Source organism: Lontra canadensis, unplaced genomic scaffold (genome assembly GCF_010015895.1).
Source record: "Lontra canadensis isolate GAN:19392208 unplaced genomic scaffold, GSC_riverotter_1.0 scaffold84, whole genome shotgun sequence".
Taxonomy (NCBI): domain Eukaryota; kingdom Metazoa; phylum Chordata; class Mammalia; order Carnivora; family Mustelidae; genus Lontra; species Lontra canadensis.
The window spans coordinates 4,885,711-4,911,074 of record NW_022631078.1 but is presented as its reverse complement, the minus strand read 5'-3'; the positions used below and the strand labels follow the sequence as shown (position 1 = coordinate 4,911,074).

General features: G+C 58.2%; 1 protein-coding gene across 2 annotated transcripts; it reads left to right on the top strand.

Annotated features, from left to right (window-relative positions):
- The first annotated feature begins 1,432 nt into the window (after window positions 1-1,432).
- PARVG (parvin gamma) lies at window positions 1,433-23,810 on the top strand. 2 transcript variants are annotated; one of them, XM_032882816.1, is made up of 13 exons: window positions 1,433-1,507; window positions 2,853-2,948; window positions 5,007-5,071; window positions 6,889-6,991; window positions 7,924-8,064; window positions 9,011-9,126; window positions 10,329-10,384; window positions 12,653-12,675; window positions 15,553-15,611; window positions 15,798-15,866; window positions 17,924-18,025; window positions 23,114-23,186; window positions 23,615-23,807. In XM_032882816.1, the coding sequence occupies exons 2-13, from the start codon at window positions 2,873-2,875 to the stop codon at window positions 23,722-23,724; spliced, it is 993 nt and encodes a 330-aa protein (XP_032738707.1). In that variant the 5' UTR covers window positions 1,433-1,507; window positions 2,853-2,872; the 3' UTR covers window positions 23,725-23,807. The 2 variants fall into 2 exon arrangements, with proteins under 2 accessions (XP_032738707.1, XP_032738706.1); XM_032882815.1 differs by lacking the exons at window positions 1,433-1,507; window positions 2,853-2,948 and adding an exon at window positions 3,155-3,260 and having other exon boundaries at window positions 4,919-5,071; window positions 23,615-23,810.
- Window positions 23,811-25,364: the final 1,554 nt, after the last annotated feature.

Genomic DNA, 25,364 nt, shown 5'->3' with positions numbered 1-25,364 from the left:
GGGATGGCAGAAACGGAATCCTGACCGTCTGTGTCGTCCTCTGCAAGCGGGGAGGACAGCAGCACCTGCCCCACAGGCTGCCCCCGGGAGACTGAAGCCCTGAGAACTATGTTTCGTCATCAGTTACTCAATAAATATTAGCAGTCATAATCGCTCATACTTCCTGTCGTCTTTTAAGTTCTTGGGAACGACGCCGTTTTCCTGCTCACACGCGCCCTTGTTCCCACGTCCCACCTTCTCTGCCCCTTTCCGGCCTGATCTGTCAGCAGAAACGGGGGTGCTTGGCGTCCCGGTCCCTCAGCGTGGTCGCTGCTGCCATGAACATTCAGTTTCATCCTGGCTCGTCACGATTCACGTGCAGGACCCCAGCTCGGGTCTGAGCGGATCGCCGCCTCTCCTGCCATCCCGGGCCTCTCCTCAAACTCCGTAACACCGTTGCACGCACCCTTCCCTCCACCTGGAACATTCGCACACGTCTGTAGCGGGCGAACTCTTACTCCTCCGTCAGCCCCACTTCTCCTCTGGAAGAATGTCGCCCCCTACATGACAGCAGTCAGCAGCGGTCATCAAGTCGGCTTGGCGTCAGGCCTTGTTCTAGGGACTGGGACACAGAAGACTTTCAGACCTGTGGTAAAGAATCCTACAGATGTCCTCTTTTAGATGAGGCACTTCGGGAAGGCTTCCTCAAGGAGGAGGCATTTACGGTGATAAGGATGAGGACTTAGCCCCTTTAAAAACTGGGGCAGGGGCTTCTAGGCAGAGGAGACAGTAAGGCATTCCGGAAGCAGAAAGTTGGTCAGCATGGCTGGGAGCTTTAGAGATGGGAGTGATAGAGCCGGCAGGTCCATCAGGACACGTGCTGGGCTGTGCAGAATAGATTTTATTTTAAGAATAATGGGATGCCATTGGTGAGGGGTCTGGGACGTGAGCATCCCAGGCAGGGGTTGGGGCGTGAGGGACTGGCTGTGGGAGTCGAGCAAGGAGGCTTCTATGTGGTGCAGGCCGGAGAAAGGGGGAGAGGGGCTGGCTGGGGTGGGGGTGGCGGGATGGCCCGAGGCAGGGCTCAGGGTTCGCTGGTGGCGGGGATGTGTGGTCTGTGGCCTCAGCAGCCGGCTGGCACTGGCCCGGAGATGGAGAGGCCAGGAGGGACTGGCTCGGGTCGGGTGCTGAGGAGGGGAGAGCGAGAGAGGGAAGAAATGGCAGATCTGAGCTGGCTGCGAGGCATCTGAGGGCCGGCAGGTGTGGCTGGGCGTTCGGGGCTCCAGGGACGGGGCTTTCCGGTGGGGCCGTGGAGGCAGCAGGCCCTGCGGCCCGGCAAGGAGGAAGCTCTGTGCCAACACCGCCGGGCAGGCCCAGCGGAAGCCACAGGCCTGGAGGAAGTGAGCCGCGCGCGTGGCCCCTGCCTTCCCCCGGCCCCTCCAGCCCCCCACGGCTGGGGCTTAGCTTTTACTGGGAAGCCGGTGATCACGAGCTCCAAGACCTTCACCTCCTGGTGTGGAAGAGGCAGCTGGGTGAGTCGTCCTGGCGTCTGAGCTCATGGGAGCCCTCGGCTCGGGGCTTTCTGCCTCTCTCTAATGCCTGGGAGCCAGAGCTCGGCGAGGGAGGCCTCCTGGGGGCTTGTGGAAACGACCCCAGAGAGCACAGCCTCAGCTGAGGCCACACAGGGAGGGGGTCAGGCTGGGCCCCTCCGGCCCCAGGCTTAGCAGTGGCCATTCTAACTTCCTGGGGCGGACAGGCAGACGGGTACCATCCCCTGGTGTGGCCAGGCGGGCGACCTCCCTTCCCACCTGCCGCCTCCCCTGAGCCTCACCCGGCATGCGGGGAAGAGAGGACTCCCAGTTTCAGATGAAGGAACTGAGGCCCGGGGCAGGGAGGGGCTGCCCGGGGTGGGAAAGGGCTTGAGGCCATCCCTGCTCTACGCCCACTCCACACTCCATGGCCTTCCGTGAGCTCAGGCCTATCTTGTAAAGATTTTTAGGACCAGAAAGGGAGGGGATTTGTGCTAAGTCACACAAAGAGAACCTGGGCCCCCGAACCCCCAGGCAAGGCTCTTTCCTCTTCTCTGGCCGTGTCCTTCGGACGAATCCTGTCCAGATGGGGGCTGGGGAGTTGAGGGGGTAGGGCTGGCCCCATGGCTGTGTTCTCCCCGATCCTCGTCTCAGGGCAGGATGGAACCAGCAGTGGCCTGGTCCCTGGGAGGGCCGCTCGGGGGATGGGGAAGCTATAGCCCCTGTGAAGGTCCCCATCTTTGGGAGCCTCCCCAGGGGCTGGGGCTGGCCACCATTCTGATGGCGGACACCCTGGCCCCAGTGTCTGTTCGGGACCAGAAATGCTGGGGAAGACGCAGGGGCCGAAGGGCGGGGAGATGCTGTGGGCTGAGCAGGAGAGGAAGTGAGCCCCGGGGAACAGGAAGGAGGTCAGGGGAGGCTTCTGGACCGGCCCCATCCTGCAGGGGGTGAGCCCGGCCCCCTGCCTTTAATGAACACGCAGAGGGGGGCAGTGCCCACCCTGTGAATGTGGGCCCCCATGCTGGTGGGAGCAATGAGACCCCCCAAACCACAGAGAGGCCTGGACAGGCAGGGCCAGGCCGCCCTCTGTAAGCCAGGCCTACGCGGGTGGCACAGGAGTCAGGTGACGTTGGCAGGCGAGCTTGGTGCACTCATTCACGCCGTGCCCCTGCCTCGGGCTCAGGGACCCGGAAGAATTGGCCCCATGCCTACTTCTCATGGGGGGACCTGCCCCTTGCCTAAGCAGCCCCCACCCTCTCTCCCTGTGTCTCGGGGTCAGGAAGAAATGACTCACAGAAGGAGTGTGGGGCTCCTCGGACCTGATGCCCGCTATCCTCCGCAACCCCAGGGCCAGCAAGGGGCAAATGGAGTCAGAGTCCTACAACCTGCTGCAGCTCCCCAAGGTGACAGGCCCGCCGGTGGAGGAGGAGCTCTCACAAGGTGCCGTGCCCATGTGGGGCTGGGGGGCCGGCCAGGGCGGGGACGGTGAGGGTCTGCACAGCAGGACCCAAACAGGCAGCTCTGGGCGCTGCCTTGCTTTCCAAGTTGTCATCTGAGCACCCGGTTCTGTTGGGCCCCTGCCGATGCATCTGCTTCATCGTTGACAGCCCCCTGCCCCTGCTTCCAGAAACTTCGGCAGGTGTCCCTGTATCCTCATAACCGCACGTCTTGATGTCAATGGTGACGTTGAAGAGGGATTCCAGCAGCTGCTGTGTATTTAGTCCCAGAGACGGCTCATTTGTTGCTCTGAGGGTGGGTGCTTCTGCCTCCTTGGCGTCCACGAGGAAACTGAGGCCCAGAAAAGAAGGTGGCAGGTAGCAGGTGTCTGTTACCGTAGTGGACAGTGGACACCGGATGCCTCGTGGGATGGGGGCTTGCCAATCTGCTTCCTTCACGTGCCTGGGTCCCTTTGTGAAGGGGGTGGCCGGAGGATGGGGTAATGGCACAAGTCTGTTTTCTGAGCTGGAGGAGCTCGTGGCCGCTGCCCCCGGAACCTCCCACCCAGGGGACAGTCGGGAAGGACAGGTCAGGTGCCCCAGGCCGTCCTCACCCTGTCACAGGAAAGAAGCAACACAGGAAGCTATCCCAAAAAGTCCCGCTCAGCAGGGGCTTTAGGCGAACTTTCTAGAATTTATGTCACCTTTCAAACATAAGTATGAGGACGGAGAGAAAGAGTGAAATGATTCAAAGAGCAGATAGTGACTTGATCTAGGTGCTCTGAAGACAGCCTTTCGAGATAGGCGGGGATGCGGAGAGACCCTGGGGCGGTGAGTGAGACCCTGGGGGCCGGGCGGGGGTGGCCAGTGTCGAGGGCTGACGTCCTGAGCTGTCCAGCTGTCCAGGGCTTTCTGTTTGTAGAGGGTTTGAGGCTAGAAAGCATCAGGAGAAAAACTGCTGTTAGCAGTATTTCTTAGTGATTTGAAAAAATATTTGTTTTTTGTTTTACAGTTGATTTAGAAATACTTGAAGCACTAGTAGGCAGAGCTGGAACGTGGGATGATTCAGAGCGTCAGGAAACCTGCTCCGGGAAGGGGTGGGGGGACACCACCAGAGCCCTCCAGCCACCCACTCCCCAGGCGTGGGTCCAGAGCCTGCCGGTGCCCAGCGGGTTAGGTCTCCCTCCTTCTTGTCAGGAGACATGGGGCTGGGTAGTCCTTGAAGGTTTCCAGAACGTCTAGGAAATGTCTCCAGCTGCGTCCTATGAAGACGGAGGCGTTTCATTTTGTGAATTTAGACAAGGCAGTTCCTCACATGGTGACTCAGTTTCCCCCATGTTCCCTGAGACTAGATGATCTTACAGTTTCCTCTTGGCCCTGACGTGTGTGGGTCCCGTGAGTCCAAAATGTCAGGAAGCTGCCGGCCAGGGTCCTGGGGCTCAGAGAGTCAGCCGGGGTGGCCTCGGTGTCCTGCCCACACCAGGGAGCCAGACAGACGCAATCGGAGTCCGCCTCGGCCCCTCGGTGCCCGGCCCCTGGGTTTGCGTGAGCCCCGCGTCTTCTTAAGGGAGTGGGTAGAATCGCCAGATAAAACACAGGAGGCCGAGTTAAATTTGAATTTCAAACAAGAAATAGTTTTTCAGGCTAAGTATGTCCCCAAAATATAAATATTGTGCCCGAGGATGAGCGGGTACTCAGGAGGGAAGTGAGCGGGAAGGGCGTTTGGGGTGTGGCGGGGGCAGGTGGGCTAAGGAAGGGGCGTGGGCGGTGAGGCATGTCTGGGGAATCCAAGTCACTCTGGATGTTTGATGCTCAGGGTGTGTGTGTGCATGTGTATGCGCGTGTGCATGGGTGTGTGCGTGCATGTGCGTGCGTGTGCTTGGGTGTGTGTGTGCGCATGGGTGTGTGCGTGCATGCGTGTGCATGGGTGTGTGTACACGTGAAGCAAGAGGACCAAATTTGCCTCGTGTCAAGGTGCCTGCCTCAGGTGACCTGCAGGGAGAGAGCTGCCCAGCCCCCTGCAGGGTCCCCACATGGGTGTCACGCTCTCTTCTGCTTCCAGGAGAAAAGAGGAAATACCTGCCCCCCACTTCCCGGCAGGATCCCAAATTTGAGGAACTGCAAAAGGTACGGCAGCTTCCTGTGGTCTCTCTCCTCGGAGGTGGTCTTTTCGTCTTCTTGGGCTGGGGACAGCGGGCCACCCCTCTCCTGTCTGGCCTCAGGCCAGCCGGTGGGGATCCTGCAGGCCCCTGGCAGACCTGCTGAGTGACCGACCGCACGACAGAACGTTCATGGAGCACCGACAGTGTGCCTTTACCTAGACGATCCCAATAAGCTCCACAATGGTCAAAAGGGACCTGCTGTTTTGTATCCCGTGGAGGGGATAGTGAGGCTCAGAGGGGTCACCTGACCTGTGGGGGACACATGGCTGGCGAGTGGCCGACCAGAGCTGGAGTGTGACCCAGGCTCAAAACCTTGTGCCCTTTCACCTGTCTGAGTCCACGGAGAGCTGGCAAAATGGGCAGAAACGGGTGTGGGTCACTCGCGTCCGCCTGTCTCTCCTTGGCTCGGAGTCTCCTGCTGTGGCTGCTGGACCAGCTGAGCATAGGCACGCTGAGCTCTCTGTTTTCCTCTGCCTTACTTCTCCAGTCTCCCCATGGCCTTTCTGTTGCATCCTCCAGGGAGGCCTCCAGGCCTGTACCACCTCCCACCTCCAGATTGTGGCCAATCCCCATCCTTCTTTTCTGCCTCCTGTTCCCTCGCTCCCTCCATCCCACCTTTCCCACCATCAGGCCCTGGGACCCAGGGTAGGTCCAGCATGGTCCCTCTGGAAAACCAGACAGGGTGCTGACACGTCTTAACTTGGGCCCCTCCAAGAGCTGATCCTGAGACAAGGGTTTGGGTGCAAGTAGTGAGTCGGGAGGTTAAGAGCAGGAGACAAGGAAAGCAAGTGGGGAAGGGAGATGGGGAGGGAGGGACCACAGGGGCAGGGGTGGCCACTGTGGGAGCTGAAGCCTGCTGGGCTCCTCTGGGAACAGGTGCAGAGGTGGAGGAGCTTGGAGGTTTCCTCACCAACTCTGGAGTAGCTGGTGCTGCTCCCTTAAAGGCACAGGGCTCTGCTTCCTGCCCTTCTGGCCTCTTGAGCCCAGGCAGGGTAGGGTAGAGCCTGGGCAGAGCCACAAAGGGGAACAGGGGGTGCCCCCTAGCTGGAAGTCAGGGGATAGGGTGGGACACCCACAGCCCCCGTGCTGGTGTCCTGGGGCTGCCACCACCAAGTATCAGAAACCAGGTGGCTTCAAACAAGAGGTTGATGGTCTCCCAGTCTGGAAGCCAGAAGTCCCAAGCAAAGGGGTGGGCAGGGGTTTCCTCCTGGAGGTTCTCAGGGGAAACCCATCCCAGACCTTTCTCCTGCCATCAGAGGTCTGTGACAACCCTTGGTGTCCCTTGGAGTGTAGATGTGACACTCCACTCTTGGCCTCTCTTGTCACGTGGCCTCCGCTGTGTTCCCAGTATTGTGTCTTTCCTCTCCTTCTGAGCTCTCACCAGAACTGCCTGCTTCATGTCCAGATTTCTACCACAGCCTTTTCAAGGCAGTTTAGGCTTTTTCTATCAGGGGTTTTCAGAGCTCTTCCCAATTTTCCGGTCCCACAGCCACCTCCCCAGTTATAGGTACCTGTGACGGTAGCTTCCCGGCACGGACACCTTGCACAGGACAAAAGACAACCCCACCGTTCCTTGATCCCTGGGAGCCCAGAGTAGTCCCCTCACTCAGCCTGGGAGAGCAGGGAGGGCTTCCCGGAGGAGGTGATGTTTGACCTGGCCTTGAAGGATGGGTAGGAGTTGGTAGGAGGGAGGAGGGCATTCCAGACTGAGGTTGGACCTGAGCCAGGTGGGGGACCAGGTGAGGAGTGGTCCCAGGTCAGCTGTCCTGTTGGGGTCTGCAGGTGCTGATAGAGTGGATCAACGCCAAGCTCCTCCCCGAGCACATTGTGGTCCGCAGCCTGGAGGAGGACATATTCGATGGGCTCATCCTGCACCACCTTTTCCGTAAGTGGCAGCCCCCAGGGCTGGGGCCCCAGCCCCCCATCCTGGCCCGCCCAGGCCCCTGTGGGGGGCTTCTCACCCACTGAACATCATGTGTGGAGTGCCTGCTGTTTATGGGCTCCTGGGGTTAACAAAAGAACCCAGGTCCCCGGCCTTGGGCTGTACCCGCTGCCGAAGAAGGCAGGCCAGCAGTGAGATGACCCGGGCGAGTAGAGGTGCACTGGGCCCCCACCCGGGGAGGAGGTGTCTCAATCTGGAAATGCCTACTGCTCCCCAGGGCGCCTTCACTCTCAGGGCTGCCTCTTGCCCCAGGCAGACCCCCCACCCTGCCCCCGATTACCCTCCCCCTTGCTGCTGAGGTGTCAGGTTTGGTCCGAACACCTTCCTTCTATACAAAGCTGTGAGGTCCCTGAGGGCAGGGTGGGCCTGATTCCGGTCCTCCGCCAGCCTGGGGCCTGGCTCAGCACTGGTTGGTCATGGAGCCCTTTGTAGTTGGCTACCGAATGATCCCACCAGCCCCTTCCCCCTGCCGTGGAGCAAGTGCGGTTAATCCTCAGAGAAAACCCTATCCTGTTAGTGTCCCCATTTTACAGATGAGGAAACAGAGGCTTAGTCACTTCTCCAAGGTCTCAGAGTAAAGAAGGCGGGGGAGTCAGGATCTGAGCCTAGGAGTCAAGGTCACACTGCCTTGTAGAAAGGAGTTGTACAGAGCTGTGCAGAGCGCTAAGGGAGCGGGGACCAGGTGGTCAAGGGGAAGGGCCAGTGGAGGGCGGCTCAGAGGGTGTGGGCTTGCTCAGGTCACACAGCTAATGGTGGGGGGGGACCTCCAGTGCCTTCTCCCCTTCCCCCACCGTCCTCCCCCTCTTCCTTCTTCTGCTGCCCTCCACCTCTCCCCTGACGCCTTCCCTGGCTCTCCTGCTCTCTCCTGCCCGTAGAGATGCTGACCGGGGTCAAGCTAGAGGTGGAGGAGATGGCTCTGACCTCCCCAAGCCAGAGGCGCAAGCTGGAGGTGGTGCTGGAGGCCATCACCCGCAGCCTGCAGGCAGAGGAAAGGCAGCTCAAGTGGAGTGTGGAAAGTAAGTGGGGGCCTTGGCTGGGGCGGGGGCGCCCAGGTCCCTTTGCACCAGTGGCCTCTCTTGCCCCAGTGTGTGTGCACACCTGCCTCTGGTATGGGGACACCTCTGGGGCTTGGAGGAAGCAGAAGCATGGGCTCCTGGGCGCAGTTGTGCACCTGCTGGGAGCGGACAGCCCTCTGCACCCCGGAGCGCGGCGGCGTGGCTGCAACCGGGCACACCGTTGAGCGGCAAGAACACAGTCAAACATGCAGCTCCCGTTTGAGTCCCAACACCACAAGCCCCACTTCTCTTATCCAGTGGGTGCTACCAGTCTCTTTCATTAGTTGATTTAAGTCATACCTGCAGGACTGGCTTGTGAGAAATGAGCATGAGCCCAGCACCCAGACCCTCTCCCCCAGCCTGCTGGTGATTCAGTATGATGTTCCTGCCGTTCAGAGAGCCACATCCCTCCCATTTTTCAGATGAGAACACTGAGGCTAAAAGGGGTTTGGCACCTTCTCCAGGGCTGGGGGTGATGATGGAGCCGTTTTCAAGCCCAGTTTTGGTTGGGTCTCATGCCATTGCCTTGACCATGATGCTTAAAGACTCACTTTCAATGACTGATGTGCATAATGTCGGCCCTGAATTAAGTCACGCTCACCTGAATCCACCAATTCCTTTAGCCAGGGCCCCACTGGAGGGCATTGAGTTGCTCACAACTGTCGGCAGGGACTGTGTCCGAAGCCCCGTCTGCACGGTGCCTTGTGCCCATGGGCTGCATTCGCAGGGCAGGCTATTGAAGGCAAAGGGTGACTGCTTTGGGTTCAGAATGAATGTCTCCACACCTCTGCCTTCCAGAAGGCTGGACACAGAGCTCCTTGGTCTTCAGAGGGTGGTTGTGACAGCAAGGAGACAGCCCCAGCTTTGGCAATTCCTCGGTTCTGACCTGTGTCCCCTCCCCTCCCAGCCATCTTCAGCAAGGACCTGCTGGCCACCTTGCATCTACTCGTGGCCTTGGCCAAGCATTTCCAGCCTGACCTGCCCCTCCCGACCAACGTCCAGGTGGATGTGATCACCATGGAGGTATGAGGCTGGGCCCTGGGGGACCACTGTGTGTAGGCTGAGCATTTTGGATGCATATCCCCGTACCCTGTGTTGGGGGGTGTGGCATGGGAGGGGCCTGACCTTCTCTTGAGAGAGATCACATCCTTCCAGGACCGCCGTGGGGGCTGGGCTGGAGCTGTGGGTGGGAGACGTCAAGTCCAGGGGGCCTGTAAGTGGGTCTGCAGTCTGGCTGGTCCCACTTAGCTCAGCAGATAGCGTCTGCCTGCGGCTGTTAGGAAACTCCTGGTTGATGGCAGCTGTGTCACGTGGACCATAAGTCATCATCTGCTCATCGCCTTTCGGGAGGCTTCATAGCCTTGGCCTACATCACAGCAGTGTTGTCCCTTGGTCACTATGGAGGGCTGTGACTGGGCAAGGGAGCCTTCTCGGGTTTCTCCACCCACGGGGCCCCCTCGCTCTAGCCCACTCACAACTGGCGCTGAGGTTTATGTCCCCGGAACCACGGCTTCTCCCTCAGGCACACTTTGAGCACCACACTCCCTCCCCCAATCTCTGAGTACCTGGTGAGCAATGGCCCTTCCTGTCTTGGAGCTTACCTTTCATTCAGGTGAAATCATTTTTTTTTTCAAAATCATTGATTAAAATTCTCTACTAAATAGCGTCATGACTTTGTTTGTATTTCTTATATAAATCAGAGGGGACTTTATTCCTTTACTCCTTCACTTTCTCATTCACTCATTCATTAATCCATGCACCCACCTGTCCACCCACACTTTTACCCACACTTCTACCCATCCCTCTATCCACCATCCACCTACCCATCCATCCATCTGTCTATCCATCCATCCATCCATCCACCCACCCATCCACCATCCATCCATCCATCCATCCATCCATCCATCTGGGATCATTCAATCATTATTCAGATCAACTCATGTTCATTGACTCCCTATGAGCCAGGCACTGGGTGAGACTCTGGGGATACCTAGGGAACAAGACAGACATGGTTCTCATCCTCATGGGATTCAAGGCTTATAAGAAAGAAAGACAAATGAGCCAGGCCACAGTGATGAGAGCTTCCAGGAACCACCCTGAGGAGGGGATGAGGTAGAGTGAGCTGGATTCCTTGGGGCTGCTTGGGCCACTACAGTCTTCATGGCTGGAGTGGGTCCCTGAGTTTTCTGGGATTACTCAATTTCTTCCCCTTTTTTCTTTCTTAGAGCACCAAAAGTGGTCTGAAGTCCGAGAAGTCAGTGGAACAGCTCACTGACTGCAGGTGAGGGAAGAACTGGGGCCGACAGCGGAGACCAGGTTACGTTTTTTTGGGAATGGGCTGTGGGGCCTGGGGCCGGGGTCTGATCTACCTGACCTTTGTGGGAGGGACCCTCACACCTCCCTAGCTTTGTCTCAGCCCCCAGAGGGCCTTGCTGTCCCTTCAGCCCCGCTGGGCGCCCTTGCATCTCTCTGGGCCTCACAGGGCATGGCCGCTTATGTGGGAAAGCCCACCCTGCCGGCTCATTTCATTCTCTGCACAACCCAACAAAACAGGCAGAGTCAGGCTTAGAAAAGGGGCTGTGGCTCCCGGTCCTGAGGTCACATCATAGCTGTTGCAGGCCAGGAGGAGTCCAGACCTGGGGGCAGAGGACCTCAATGCCATGTTGGTTCCCCTTCGCCTGGTGCACATGTGCTGGATGTGGGTGAGGGGGTCACTCACGGCAGGGAGATGCTACAGCATTATAGCAGGGGTCCGAACCCCTCCAGCCTCCCAGTGCCCGGAGACAAGCGCACCAAACACTCCCTCATACCACCAGCATTTATTGAGCACCTACTGTGTGCGGGATGGGAGGCTCCCTCCTTGAGGGTCCATGTCAGCCAGCTGTCCACCTGTTTGCTTTCCGTCTGTCTGTGCGAGCAGAATGCTCTGCCAGTGAGCCCTGCCCTCTGCCCTCCTGGAGGTAAGGGCTATCCCAGGCCGGGCTGGCCGGGTCTTTCTGGGGCGGTCTGAGCGTGGGCCTTGGAGTGAGAGTGGGCCTGATATTTGCTGAGTGCCCACTACGGGCAGGGTGGGCTGTGTAGATCCTGGGACTTGTTTGACCCTCGCAGAGCCTGACTAGGGGAGTCGGTTCTCTGTAGCTCACAGGCTTGGCACGCAGCCCGACCTGGGCTCGGCTCCCCCTCGATGGGATACGAGCTCTGTGACCTCCAACAAGTCACCTCCCACTGTGTTGAGCCGCAGCTCCTCTGAAAAAAACTCAGGGACCCCCTCCAGCCATTAAGACTGTGGTGGCCCGAGCAACCCCAAGGAATCCAGCTCACTTGTGAAGGTTACAGGCAATGTGTGCAAGGGGGCCTTCCCCCACGTAGACTCCCTCCTACCCTGGGGTCCCCCCAGTCTGTGGCTCCCATGGGGAGTGGGAGGTACTGAAACCAACAGCAAGTTGATGGCCAGGGTCTGCTGTCACCCAAGCTTGTATGCCGAGCTGGGCGAAGGTCAGGAGGAGGCCCCTCGTGCCAGGGGGTCTGGGGCACACACAGGCCCATTTAACCTTCCCCAGGGCTGCCCTCTGACCCAGTGAGGCTGAGTGACCTCCCAGTCACTCTGCTGCTCGGTGGCGGTGACCCGGCTCCCTCTCCAAAGCCAAAGCTTCAGGAACTTGTGTGGGAAGGTGTCGTCTGCTCATGGTATCACATTCCTGCCCCACTTGTGGTCCTACAGTCATCTTTCTCTGCGCCTTTATGAGCTCGGAACTCTGTGTCGGCTCCCCTGACCTCTCAGGCGCACGGGGGCATCTCTCCCTCTGGCACCCTGGTTCCTGCTGATGAGCTCCGGGTCTTTGCTTGAGGCCGCCTGCTCTGCCCTGCATGGCCCGGTCCCCTGCTGGGGGCACAGGCACGGGGTGGGGGGCAGTTGGCTCCCCTGGGACCACTGGGCCTACTTTGGGCCAGAACATTGCTTCTAAAGGGCGGGGCTGGAAAATTGAACCAAAGACAAAGGAAAACTGTTCAAAACAAGAAACGCAGAGTGAAAGAAGCCAGACCCAGAAGACGGTGTCCTGGGTGATTTCACGGACACGGACTCCCAGAACAGGCCAAACGCATGCACGGTGGGAGGGACCAGAGCAGCGGTCATGCTGGTTTGAGGCGGGAGAGCACGGGGGCTGCTAGGAAGGGTCTGTATCTCACCGGGGTGCTGATCCCACAGGGGATATGAAAAACGCACCCGCAATAAACTTACAATTTGTGTGTCTGGTTGCACGTGTAATGCCTCCCGCCCCAACTAAAATGACAACCACAGAAATGACAAAACCCAGACATAGCTTGGGGTGGAAACCTCCAGGGAAGGTGTGGGCCTCTTTCCGGCTGTTTGCTCTGCACGAGGGCCCTCCCTGCCCGCTTACGAAGCTGCCAGGGAAGACGGAGCCTGCCGGCTTTGCAGTCAGCTCTCCCCGTGCCAAGTTTTGTCATAGGAAGAAACTCTAGGTCTGAAGACGGTATTTTTTTTTAACCATTTCTTTGCCTTTCTCCCCCTATAATCTCCCTTTAGCACAGACAAGGACCAACCTGCAAGTGAGTACAACGGCAGCTTAAGGAGATCTTTTGCTCTCGGGTGCGTGTGGACGCAGACGTGGCGACAAGGGGTGCTTTGCTGGGCCTTCTCACCCCTTTGCACCCCTCTGTGTGTGCCTCGAGGATTCTTCTGGTCCATTTGTCCCTCCTCCTGTCTGTCAGTCTGTCCATGGATCTGGCTCTTTCCTCTCCTGATATGGCTCGTGTGGGGGATTTAGAATCCCAGCAGTCTGATGGTGGGGCTGTTGCAACCGGATGGCCTGGTTTCTGATGCTTCCTCTCAGCAGCTGGGTGAACTTGGGCAAGGGTCTTAGCCTGTCTGTGCCTCAACTTTCTCATCTGTGAAGTGGGATTAATGACGGCACCGGCCTCTTGGGCTGGTGATGAGGGTTGAGAGAATTTGTGAATGCACTTAGCACACCGTGGGGGCCTCATCGTGGCTGATCTGGGACCGTGGCTGCTGCTTTTGTGACAGACCTCTTCACCCATCCATAGCAGCATTGGTCCAGCCAGTCCTTCTTGTTGTCAATCATTTTTAAATAATTGTTTCTTTTAATTTTCTTTTCTCTGTTTTTGTACTGATGTGAACTTGTGGATTTTTTTTTTCTTTTTTTCCTTTCTTTTTTTTTAGAGAAAGAGTGAAGAGAAAGAATCTTAAGCAGGTTCTGCACCCAGTGCAGAGCCCAGTATGGGGCTCAATCTCATAAGCCTGAGATCATGACCCTGAGTTCACGACCCTGAGATCATGACCTGAGTCAAAATCAAGAGTCAGATGCTTAACTGACTGAGACACCCAGCTTCCCCAGAACTCGTGGATTTTTTATTTGTTCCATATGTTTTAATCAGTATGGTGTTTTTCTTTTTTCTTTCTTTTTTTTTAATTTTTAAAAAAATTTTATTTATTTATTTGACAGAGAGAAAGAGATCACAAGTAGGCAAAGAGGCAGGCAGGGGGGTGGGGAAGCAGCCCCCCCGCTGAGCAGAGAGCCCGATGCGGGGCTCGATCCCAGGACCCTGAGATCGTGACCTGAGCTGAAGGCCGCTGCTTAACCAACTGAGTCACCCAGGTGCCCCTCATTCCTTCATTCTGCCGGTCAGTTGGCCTGGTTGGCTGTTCATCTGTCCATCCACTCACCAATCTATCCATCTGCCCATCCATCCACTCACCCTCCCCACCAGTCCACCCATCGTCCAACTGTCCATCCATCTACCCACCTGCCCACCAATGCCTCTAAGTATCCACCCGCCCACCAGTCCGTCCATCATCCCTGCTTCCTAACATGATCTTCCTTCCTAAGCCATCCCCACTTAGGACACACTGCTGTCTGGGCAGGGGGTTCCATGAGGGGCAGCCCACCTGCAGAGGCGGAAATGATGGCCCACGAGGGGCTTCTGGGAACAGGCTGAGGGAGAATGCATAGGAGAGGGAAGGCGAGGGGAGGTGCAGGAGGCTGGTGTGTGTGTGTGTGTGTGTGTGTGTGTGTGTGTAGGGCACCGTGAGGATGGCGGGGGCTGTTGCTCCGGGATCAGAGTTTGTCGGGGGCCAGCATGAGGGCGGGTCGCGCAGTGAGGGGCAGGGACGCAGAGCGGGAGCTCCTCACCACCCCTTCCAGCACACTCACGCTGTTCTGGCTCCTGTCACCTGAGCACCCACTTGCCTTTAATCTCCTGGCTCCTTTGGGGACCCAGTTCCCTGGAGCACGGGCCACGGGGCCTGGAGGGAACTGCTGGGGTTTCCACCATATTTGTGGGTGCATTTGAAAGGCCATGCTGCTATCTGGTGCCGCCTTTCCCCTTCTGCTGATGAGGGAACTGAGGCACAGAGAGGTGAAGTGACTTGCTCAGGGTTGCACAGCTGCTGAGTAGCAGAGCCTGAAGGTGATTTCTGCTAGCCAGCCCGGGCGAGGACAGGTCTCCCCCAGGGAGCCGTGTGGGCTGCAAATACGAGGAAGCCAGCTTGTAGGAAAAGGGCATGCGTCTGAGGACTCGGGCGTCTGAGGCGGGACGGGGCCTGAGCTGCTGAGCTGCCAAGATGCCTCCTTTGTTTCCGAGCCTCGCAGGCATGACTCAGCTGCTGAGGGCGCTGGCCTTTGTGCGATGCAGGGCTCGATGTCCTCATTCTGCCAATCCAGAAGTGCTGGGGAGGAGACATATGGGCCGAGTGTCCATGTGGGCCTGCTCAGCCACCTGTGGTCGCTCCGAGGTCCTGTGGGCTGAGCAGGGGACCGGGAGGAGTGGGGGGGGAGCAGCTTCCCAGAGGACAGGGTGGCGGCCGAGCAAAAGCCTTAGGCATCCACGACAGAAAGGCCCCTGTTCGTGAAGCCCTACTGTGTGTGCCCAGCCACTGGGCCAAGTGTGTTACGTGGCCCCAGATTTCCTCTCTGCAAACAACCCTGCCTTGTAGCTGATAACACCCACGCCTTATAGACAGGACACCAAGGCCCAGAGAGGGGAGGCGGTTCCCTCTGGGCCATGCAGTGGGGAACACTGACCCAGACAGACCCAGGCCCATTTTTTAAATTCAAGAAGCCAGAGGTAGGGGCACCTGGGCGGCTCAGTAGTTGAGCATCTGCCTTCAGCTCGGGTCATGGTCCCAGGGTCTTGGGATCGAGCCCCGCATCGAGCTCTCTGCTCTGCGGGAGGCCTGCTTCTCCCTCTCCCACTGCCCCTGCTTGTGTTCCCTCTCTCACTGTGTCTCTCTCTGTCAAATAAATAATAAAATCTTTAAAAAAAAAAAAGAAGAAGAAGAAGAAGCCAGAGGTAGAACTACAGCTCCCTCCAGACTGGGGACCCTGAGAAACTTGTATGGAAATATGGCCCCTGTTTGGCACAAAGATAACAGCATGGTAATGAGGTGTTTATTGGCTCTGCTTGCAGAGGATGTCTTTGATGAATTATTTAAGCTGGCCCCGGAGAAAGTGAACGCAGTGAAAGAGGTACAAGAGATCAAAGCTCCCAGTTGCCCGCCCTGAGACCTGGGGAGAGGTGAAGGGGAAGGAACAAGGCCCCCGCGCCTCCCCTCCCGTGCTTCGGACCCCACGCTGGGGGCTTCCCGTGCCCTCCTGAGTGGGAAGGTGGCAAACCCGAGCCCTGGGCTTTGGTCCTTGCTCTCCCCCTGGTAGGCCATTGTGAACTTCGTCAACCAGAAGCTGGACCGCCTGGGCCTGTCTGTGCAGAACCTGGACACCCAGGTAGGGACTCAGCTGTGGGGGCCCCCAGGTGGGAAGGGCCCTGGGGTGCAGGTGGGGGAGAAGTTCCTGTGGGGCCGTGGGAGCCGTTGCCTGCCCCTTTGTGACCCAGGATGTGTCGCCTCTCAGAGCCATGGGGTCCTTCTCTCCAATGGGGGGTGGGTGTTGCTGGGAGGGACACTGTGGGGACCTCATGAAACAGGGACTGTGGGTTTCCCTCTGCGGTTGGAGCTCCTCTCGTGTGACTGCATTTGTTCATAGCGTCACGTGTGAGGCACTTAGAGACCTGCCCCTGTGGACCCCCCAGCTGCCCAGGCCATGTGGCTGCCTTAGACCAAGTCCCACTGTGGGGCAGGACCGAAATCTTACCCAGTCAGGCTGACTCAGGGGGCCATGGCCTTCCAGGAGGAGACCGTGCGCCTGTAACGTTCTCTCTGCACAGAGGGGTCGGAGAAGCTGATTGTCATCAGCCCAGAGCCTTCAGGGGGCAATGGAACCTGCTGGCCACCGGCCACGTCGACTGGCCGCATGGACTTAGATGTTGGCGGCGTAGTCGCAGAGTAGGCGTTGGGCCCCCTGGTTTCTGCCCGTGCAGCGTGGTGGTCATAGGGGAGGGAGGTGGAGGCAGGTCTGGTTCCCGGTGGGCTAAATGGCTTATGGCGATCTTAGCCAGAGCTAACTGGATTCTCAGACACACCCTGGCATTAGCCAGCGAGGAACAGGGTCCCGGGTATCTGAAAGCAGTAAAGCCCTCACTATGTGTGAGACCCAAAACAAAGTGCTTTACATCCAGGTCCTCCCTGAATCCTCCTGATAGTCCCTGTGGGGGGAGCACATACTCCCGCATTTTATAGATGAGGACACTAAGACACAGAGATGTAGATGAACTCATGTGAGGTCGCCCAGCAACAGAGCAGAGGACCTGGAGTTCGAATCCAGGGGGCTGAGACCACAGACTGTACACAGCAGCACGTCCCATGGTGGCCACAGAAGTCTGTGTGTGATGGGGTGCAGGGACGTGGCGGGCTAGCGACGCCAGGCTCTGGACCTGATGGGTGCTAGATGGACATGTGTGGCCCCTGGGCTTCAAGGACACCTCCGTCATGTTATCTGCATGGCTTTGGGTTGGATTTCTCTGAACCTTGGGCTACTCTTCTTTTAAAAGGAATTTAAGGAGACCAGCCTCATAGAATTGGAAGCGAGAAATAAGCTGATATGCCTCCGGTGTTTATCACAGAAGCTGGGACACTGTGGACATGCCACAGATGATAAATTTACGGTTTTATTGTACTTTATGTGGGTATATACAGGACGATCCCATAGGTTTCGATTTTACTTGCTTCTCGTCTTTATCTCTCCCTTGGTGAGGAAAAGACTTTTGGAAAATAATGATATGTGGGAGGACCGTATAGAGAGACTGTCGGATAAGGGGAGAAGTTGAAGTCCCTGGTATTTTGGGGGTATTATCAGGGAATATCAGCAGAAAAGATTTCAGACTGAAGTAATAATGTTGGAAGAGACCCAATAAGAGGAAATTCTGTTAAGGACTTCAAGTGGAGGTTTTCCCTCCAGTATCCAATCTTGTGTTTTGTATCTTTGAAGAGATCAGGTAGGATTATGCTAGAATATGTTACGCCGACGGCAGGCGGGCGGCTTTATCTCTGAACTCAAAGACCTAACAGGCAGAAATACGAATGTGGCAGCCAGCAAAACGAGCCCGTGTGCTGTTCCCTGCCTCTCCCGGAGGAGGAATTTTACACTCAACTCTGTTTGCTCCTGTGCTCCTGTAGCTCACGGAACAGTATGTGGTTTAAAAAGTGATGTTTGGCTATTTCACTGATAATGTAAAAAGAGCTTATTTTATTGAGCACATGCTCTGTGCCAGGTGGCCTGTGAGTGTCTGCTACCTGATGCCACCAATGATTATGACACACTGCAAGGTCGGGGATGTCGTCCTTAAGTCTCAGAAAGGCCGCTGAGACTCAGAGGGGGGCGCTACACAGCCTGCGGGAGGCAGAGCGGGGCCCCAGGCCATCTGCCTCCAAGGCTCTCCTCTGCAGTTTGCAGACGGGGTCTTCTTACTCCTGCTGATTGGACAGCTGCAAGGCTTCTTCCTGCACTTGAAGGAATTCTACCTCACTCCTGCCTCTCCTGCAGAAATGGTAAGTTTCCCAGATGTTGCCTTGATGGTCTACTCCTGAGCGGACAGACTTGCGCAGGTGGCAATACCAATGTCCTTTTTCACTTCCGGGTGAAGTGAAGGGTGGAGGGGAAGTTTGGTTATTCATATATCTACCCATCCATCCACCCATCTACTCAATTCATCTGCCCATTCCCCTGCCTGCCCATCCTTCATCTATTTATCTACTCATTTACCCACCCACCCATCCATCCACCCATCCATCCACCCATCCATCCACCCATCCATCCACCCGTCCATCCACCCGTCCACCCGTCCATCCACCCATCCATCCACCCATCCATCCAACTGCCCATCCACCCGTCCATCCATCCGTCCATCCATCTGTCCATCCTTCCATCCATCTACCTACCCACCCATCCATCCACCATCCATCCGTCCATCCACCATCCATCCATCCATCCACCCACCCATCCATCCATCCATCCACCATCCATCCATCCATCCACCACCCATCCACCCACCATCCATCCATCCACCCATCCACCCACCCATCCATCCATCCACCCACCCATCCATCCACCATCCATCCACCATCCATCCACCATCCATCCATCCATCCATCCACCCATCCATCCACCCTTCCATCCACCATCCATCCACCATCCATCCACCATCCATCCACCATCCATCCATCCATCCATCCACCCATCCATCCACCCTTCCATCCACCCATCATCCATCCATCCATCCATCCACCCATCCATCCACCATCCACCCATCCATCCATCCATCCATCCATCCTCATACCTATCCATTGACTTGCCAGTTGCCCATCCACCCAGTTCACCCATCCATACCCCTGCCTGCCCATCTGTCCATCTACCTATCCAGCCCCCACCTGCTTCTGCACCTGATCCTTCATTTCTTGAGATCCTTCTTGGCGTCAAGCTGTGCCATATGGGCCACGAAGACAGCCCCACACAGCTCCTGTTTTTGAGGGCCTCTCAGTCTGTCCCCACTGTACTCCCAGGGACGTATGGTTCCCCAGGGCCACGGTGAAGAGTGTTGGTTTGGGATGGGTGGGTCAGTTGAGGACCCGAAGGAAGGAGTGGTTGCTGTGATCTGAAGGGGTCAGGAGGGCATGGTGTAAGAGGTGACACGTGTTGTCGGTCAGGGTTTGGTTTGCAGAGGGAGGGAGCAGCATCAGCAAAGGCTCAGTGTGGACAGAAGCACGGAAGTCCCAGGGTGGCATCCCTCTGTGGTTTGTGCCGCTGCAGGGGTGGGCCAGGGCCTGGCGGGGGTCTGGCTTCACAGGAGTCTGGAGTTCCCATGTGGCCCCTGCAGGCTGACAGGCTGCTTGGGGGATGGCTGCAGCAGCCCAGGCAGGAGGGTCTGGGTCCTGACCCGGGGAAGTGGGGGAGAGGATGGCAATGCTGGTGGCAGTGACAGGTGAGCCTGCGTCCCCATGCCCAGCCCCCGCCTGGCGGCCTCGGCTCCTCTGCTCCACTCTTCAGCTTGCCGGCGTCCCCAGCCATCCCAGGGGCGCCACGTGCTCGCGCTCCTCGAACTCTGCCCCCTCGGGCTTTCACACAGGCTGTTCCCCTGCCAGGAAGGCCCTTTCCACAAGCAACATTGACCTGCCAGCAAGGGCAGGGGATTCTCACTATTCTGTAGGTGAGGGGCCACCCCGTCCCCTGTCAGTGGCCCCACGTCAGGGCAGATGTGGCAGAGGAACAAGAAGCCTCCATCCAGTCCCCGCTCCACCAGCTCAGGCCTGCCCCTCCGGCTTCCCGTCTTCCCGAGGCTCACCGTCCCTGCCCCGCCACCCCTCAGACCACACGCACAGGGTCTGGAGGCTCATGGAGGGGACGCCTCAAGGGCAGGTGGTCCTGGGGACCCCGGTCTGCTCAGGGGATCGGCCTGGAGTCTTCGTGGGCAACAGCCCTACTGGAGGTGATGCTGGAGGGGTGGCTGCGATGGGCTGGAGCCTGGGGCGGGAGGCGCCCTGCTTGGACCCCAGGTGGCCTGCTTAACTCTGTCCCCTCCAGGGTCCCTCGGGCCCGCTGGGAGGCAACCCCTTCATCTCTCCACAGCAGTGGCTCTTTCTATAGAACAGGAACACGGAGCAGGGCTGAGGGCCAGTTTCCAGCCAGCTTTGGGGCCATTTGTGGGAGAAGAAATGATGTCTCCCCTTTGTCCTGCCTGTGTCCCTGGGGAGGGTGAGATCCGAGGTCCTGGGGATGGGTCAGACCGGTGGCCTGCCTCTGGGGTGTGAGGCTCTATTCTGGCTTTGCTGCCTCCCACCCCAGGGCCCGTCATCCAGGCCCCTCCCCCACACATCCACAGCCTTGTCTGTCTGTGTCCCACGGACTCCTGACCACAGCCTTCGCAGGCCTGGTCCTCTCGCATCTCCAGGTCTCTGTCCAGACAGTTCCTCTGCCTCCCCTGCCTCCTACTTTGTTCCAACCTGCTGGGCCAGGTTGCGTGTCCATTTTACAGAGGGGAAAGTGGAGGCCCTGAGAGGCTCTGGGACTTGCTCAGGACTGTGCTGCTGCTTGGTGGCAGTCCTGACACAGGGACCAGCCTTCTGACCCTTGGCCCGCGGTTCTTGCCCTTGAAGCCTGGAGATGCAATCCTTCATGGGCGTGGCCTCTCCCTTCCCGGGAGGCACAGGTGGTCTTGACGTGAGGATTGATTCAGGGCTCTGGTTCTCGAGAGCTCGGACCTGCGATGAGGAGCCAAGAGCCTGGAGCCGTGTAGCGTTTGTGTTTCCAGTGGTAGCAGCAGGGACAGCGGTCAACACTCACGGGGGTCTCCTGGACTGTGTCAGTCAGCTACCGCCACAGAAATGCCGCGTGACAAGCCCCCTGGACGACGGGTGGCTCACCTGACACCTCGGTCGTGCATTCCCACAGAGTTGCGGGTGGGCTGGGTTTGGCTGGTCCTGGCTCGGCTGGGTTCAGCTGGGGCGGTCCAGCTTGGTGCTTTGGGACCATCCTGCCACCGTCCTGGGACGAGCTGCAAGCCCAGCGTGGTTTCCTCGTGGGCGTGGCAGGGACACAGGCGACTAAGCCGAGCACAGCTGGCATGACATCACCTCCCTCTCGTCCTGTTGGCCCGGGAGGCCCCGTGGCCCCGGTGCCCGGGCTTGCCAGCCTCTGGTGCCAGGGCCCCCTCCCCATTTTGTCCTAGGGAGTCAGAGTGAGCCCCACGGGCGACAGAGGAGTGTGAGCCCCTCTCCAGCTGGGAAGGGGTTGGCCTGAAGCCGGGCCAGTGGGAGGGCCCAAGAGGGTCAGAGCCCAGCCTAGGCAGTGGAGGGGAGCCTGCAGACAGAAGGCAGAACACGGAGACATGGAGGCGGGGGAGGAGGCAGGACAGTGGAGCCTGGGGGAGGGGCCCAGAACCAGGACCCGGAACAGCACAGGTGTCCCCTCTTGGTTACTCGGGGGTTGGGCTTCACGGGACTTCAAAGTCTCTGTCCAATATTTGGCAGGCTCGAAAACCCCAGTGACAAGCCAGGGACAAGCGCTCTGACTCCCGATGTCCCTGGGGGCCACGAGCCCACTCCAGCCACGGATTTTTGAACCAGCTTCCCAATCTGAGCCACTTACCTCCGGGGGAGAGAAGCAGCCTCTTCACTCAGACCCCAAGAATGAATTTTTATAGGGGACTATGGACAGTCCCAGCCACGGGGTGAATGATCAAAATGCAGAGGAGGTCATTAGCTGAAGGGGGCGGGGACCGCCGCGCTGTCCGCCGGTGGGACACTGAGGAATCATTATCTGGGCAGAGTGCCCCTCGAGACTGGATGTCTCATTATCAGACCTGCCTTGCCACGAGTGTTTATGTGATACTGTCCTTCCTTCCCGGAAGACAAGCGAGGGACAGAGGGAGGGAGGTGACCGTCTGCTCGGCGGAAATCAGAACACCGGCCCCGGGAATTGTGGGCTTCCTCCCACATTCAATTATTTCTCCCTGGGAGGATCTGAGTGCACGCTTCTGGATGACAGCCTTCCCTCAGCTCCGCGCAAGGTGACGGTTTTACTTTTATAACCTCAAGCAGTGCATGGAAGGGAAGTGACACCTGGGCAGGGAGTGTGCTGAGACATCTCTGGGGCTTGCGGTGGCTCCCTGGGCTCAGGTCGGGCATGGGCTTGATGCCCAGAAGCGAGTGTGATGGTTTTCGTAGCGTCGAGAGGCATTGACTCCATGAGCTCGGGGAGGGGTCTGGTTTGGCCCCTGCTGAATGAACTGCCAGCCATAATAGATGCTCAGTAAATGTATTTTAACTAAGCGAGTGGACAAAGTGTTTTCGAAACACCGGTCCTCCCAGACACTCCAGGACAGGTGGATCCTGGGGTCCAATAGCTTTGCCCCCGCAATGGACCATTGCCCCCAGGCAGAGGACAGGGTCTTTTTGATTGCTTTGGGGCACCAGGGAGAAACTAGCCATGAATAGGGAGAACTCCCCTAACAGAGTACGGGCTCTGAGCCGAGGGCTGTCTGGGCTCCCCCAGGCCCCCACCCAGCACCCCGGATCAGGACACAGGGCAGATGGTGGTGACTCCACTCTGCAGGTGAGCGAGGTAGGCCCGGGGGGTGCCAAGTGACTTGCTGGAGGTTACCCCATGACCGGGCAGGGGCCTGAACCCATGTGTGCCTAGACAGGGGACGGCTGCTGCAGCCTCCAGCCCACTTTGCTCCGACATCGGAGTGAGACAGACCTGGTTCCGCCACTTTCTATCTTGTAAGCTTAGGTGAGCCCCTTGGCCATGCTCTCCCCAGCTGTGCTTTGGCCCTGGAACTCAGCTGTTTCCATCGGGGCCTCCATTGCCCACGGTGCTGGGGCTGCATCAGAGAAGGCCAGGATAAACCTGTGTTCTTTCCCCTGGCTGAGTCCCCTCACCTGGCAAGACTTACCTCTAGGCATCACCTCCTCCAGGAAGACTTCCCTGACTTCCAGACCAGATGCCCCTCTCCATACCTGCCTTCCCCACTAGAGATGGTCTCCTTGAAGTGTGAGGCACACGATGAGTGATGGGCGGGCCTGGGAGTTGGGGACCCGGGCCTGGGTTTGGGACTAACATCTGGTGGGGTCTTATCACAGCTGCACAACGTCACCCTGGCCCTGGAGTTGCTGAAGGACGAGGGTCTGCTCAACTACCCCATCGACCCCAAAGGTGAGCGTGTGGCGCCCGTGGGAGCTGTGGAGTCGAGGGACGCCTCTGTCGGGGTAGTGCTCTTGCTCAGCCGGGAAGTTGCCACGATGGGGGGTGCTGCGCCCACAGCTTCCACCCACCCCACCGGAGGAGGGGGCCTGGGGACCTGGGTAGGCTGTCCAGACGGATGAGACCTTGAGGGAATGTATGTGGGGGGCACCGCATATACAGGAGAGGATGGGGTGGGAGAAGGTGGGAGGCAGGGCCCTGGGATGGATCCCGGGACTCAGGCCGAGCCTGACCAACAGTCCTGTTTGACCCCCGGGTTTAACTCTGACGTCCCGTGTCCCAGGAAGCCCTTTGGTCCCAGGCAAAGTGGGACGGTGGCCACCCCCTTCCTCGCCCCGGCCGAGGCCTGACCGGCTGTCCCACTCTCCTCCGACCCACAGACATTGTGAACAAGGACACCAAAAGCACGCTGCGGGTCCTGTATAGCTTGTTTCAAAAGCACAAGCTGAAAGAAAGCATGGACAGCGCACCCTGTGGATCCCCGAATTAATCCCAGAAGCCGCTTCTCCGAGCCTGCCTGCACACCAGCCAGAAGGCCCCAGAGGGCCCTGCCCCCCAGGCCCGGCCCCGTCTGATGCCTGTGCCCTACCCCCACCCCCACTCCCATGTCCGTCTGAATATCTTTGGATTCAGCAGGCATGCATGGATCAGTTTTGAAACAACCCCCGGCCTCACTCTGTTTATATTAACAAGTGTTATTTCTGGGAGGGATCTGGGGAGCCTGCAGTGTCCTGGGAGAGACGGTTCCGTCCACATGGGTACAAGCTCCCCTCCCCACTCACCCCACCCAGGGCAGCTCGCCTTCCCACGGGGCCAGGCATGGAAGGTGCTCAGATTCCCATCTCTGAGGGCACCTGTGGGGGCCACTGAGAGCCCAGTGATGCTGACCTTCCCTCGGGCTCAGGGTCTGACCTTGGGAGCAGAAAGGACTCTCGGGGGTCAGGGTGGATGGCCAGAGGCCCCAGCCTGCCCACAGTCAGCTGCTGCCAGCCTGCCCCTCAGGCTGATGGGCGTGGCTCCAAAACCAAGCCCTGGAGCCCTTTAGGGAAGTTAAGTCAGTTACTCGCCAGAGGAACCGTGGCTCAGGCCCTCACAAAGGTGGCTGAGAAACCTGCCCAGACATCCCGAAGGAGAAAGATTTGTGGTCTCCCCGTCTGTCCTGGGGGCGGGGGGGGGGCTTGTTCTCTCTCTGGTGAGACTTGGCACCTGCTGCCTTTGCAAAGACTAAGTCCCTGGAGGAGGTTGACTGTGGCTGTCCCAGTACCCGACGTTGGTGGGGAACCAGCCAGGACAAGGCACGGGAGGCAGGGGGTGGGGCTGGCAGGGAGGGCTGAGGTGGGCACCCTGAGCCTGCTGCTGGGCGTCTCCCCTGCGTTCCCAGCTCCGGGTCCCTGTGGAGGACAGAGCCCGAGAGGTCTGGGGTTATCAGTTTGACAGCTTTGGATTTGGGGAGAGGCTTCTTTGTGGTAGGGAGCTGGTGTGGGCCAGGCCATCTCTACCAGACCACCTGGTGGGGCTTGGGAAGACATCCCACAGGGAATGACTGTGGGCCCTTGGAGTTGGTGTCTGAGTGTAAGACAGTCTCAAGTGGTCTTCCTTCCACTCTGCCCTCATCCACCTGCTCCCTTCCCCTCCTGATTCACAGGCAATCAGGTTTAGGTCATGAGGGTGGGGCCCCCATGATGGGATCAGCGTCCTAATAAGAAAAGTAAGAGATACCAGTGCTTTCTCTCACTCTCTGCCACGTGAGGACACAGCAAGAAAGTCTATAAGCCACAAGGAGGGCTCTCACCAGCCCTGAATCTGTCGACACCTTGATCTCAGACTTCCAGCCTCCACAAATGTGAGAGATACATGTCTGTTGCTTAAGCCCCCAGTCTGATAAAAAAAAAAAAAAGTCTGTATTTTATCATAGCAGCTGGAGCTGCCTGACTCGGAGTCACCATACCGTGTGTCATTAGGGAAATAAAACGAAAACCACGGGAACTACCGCTGTCCACCTCCTAGAAAAGCTAAATTGAAAAGTCCGACAATTCTAAGTGTGGGCAAGGATGTGGAGCATTCTCGTCCATAGCTGGTGGGAATGCAAATCGGTACCTTTACTTTGGAAAGGCGTTTGGCAGTTTCTTC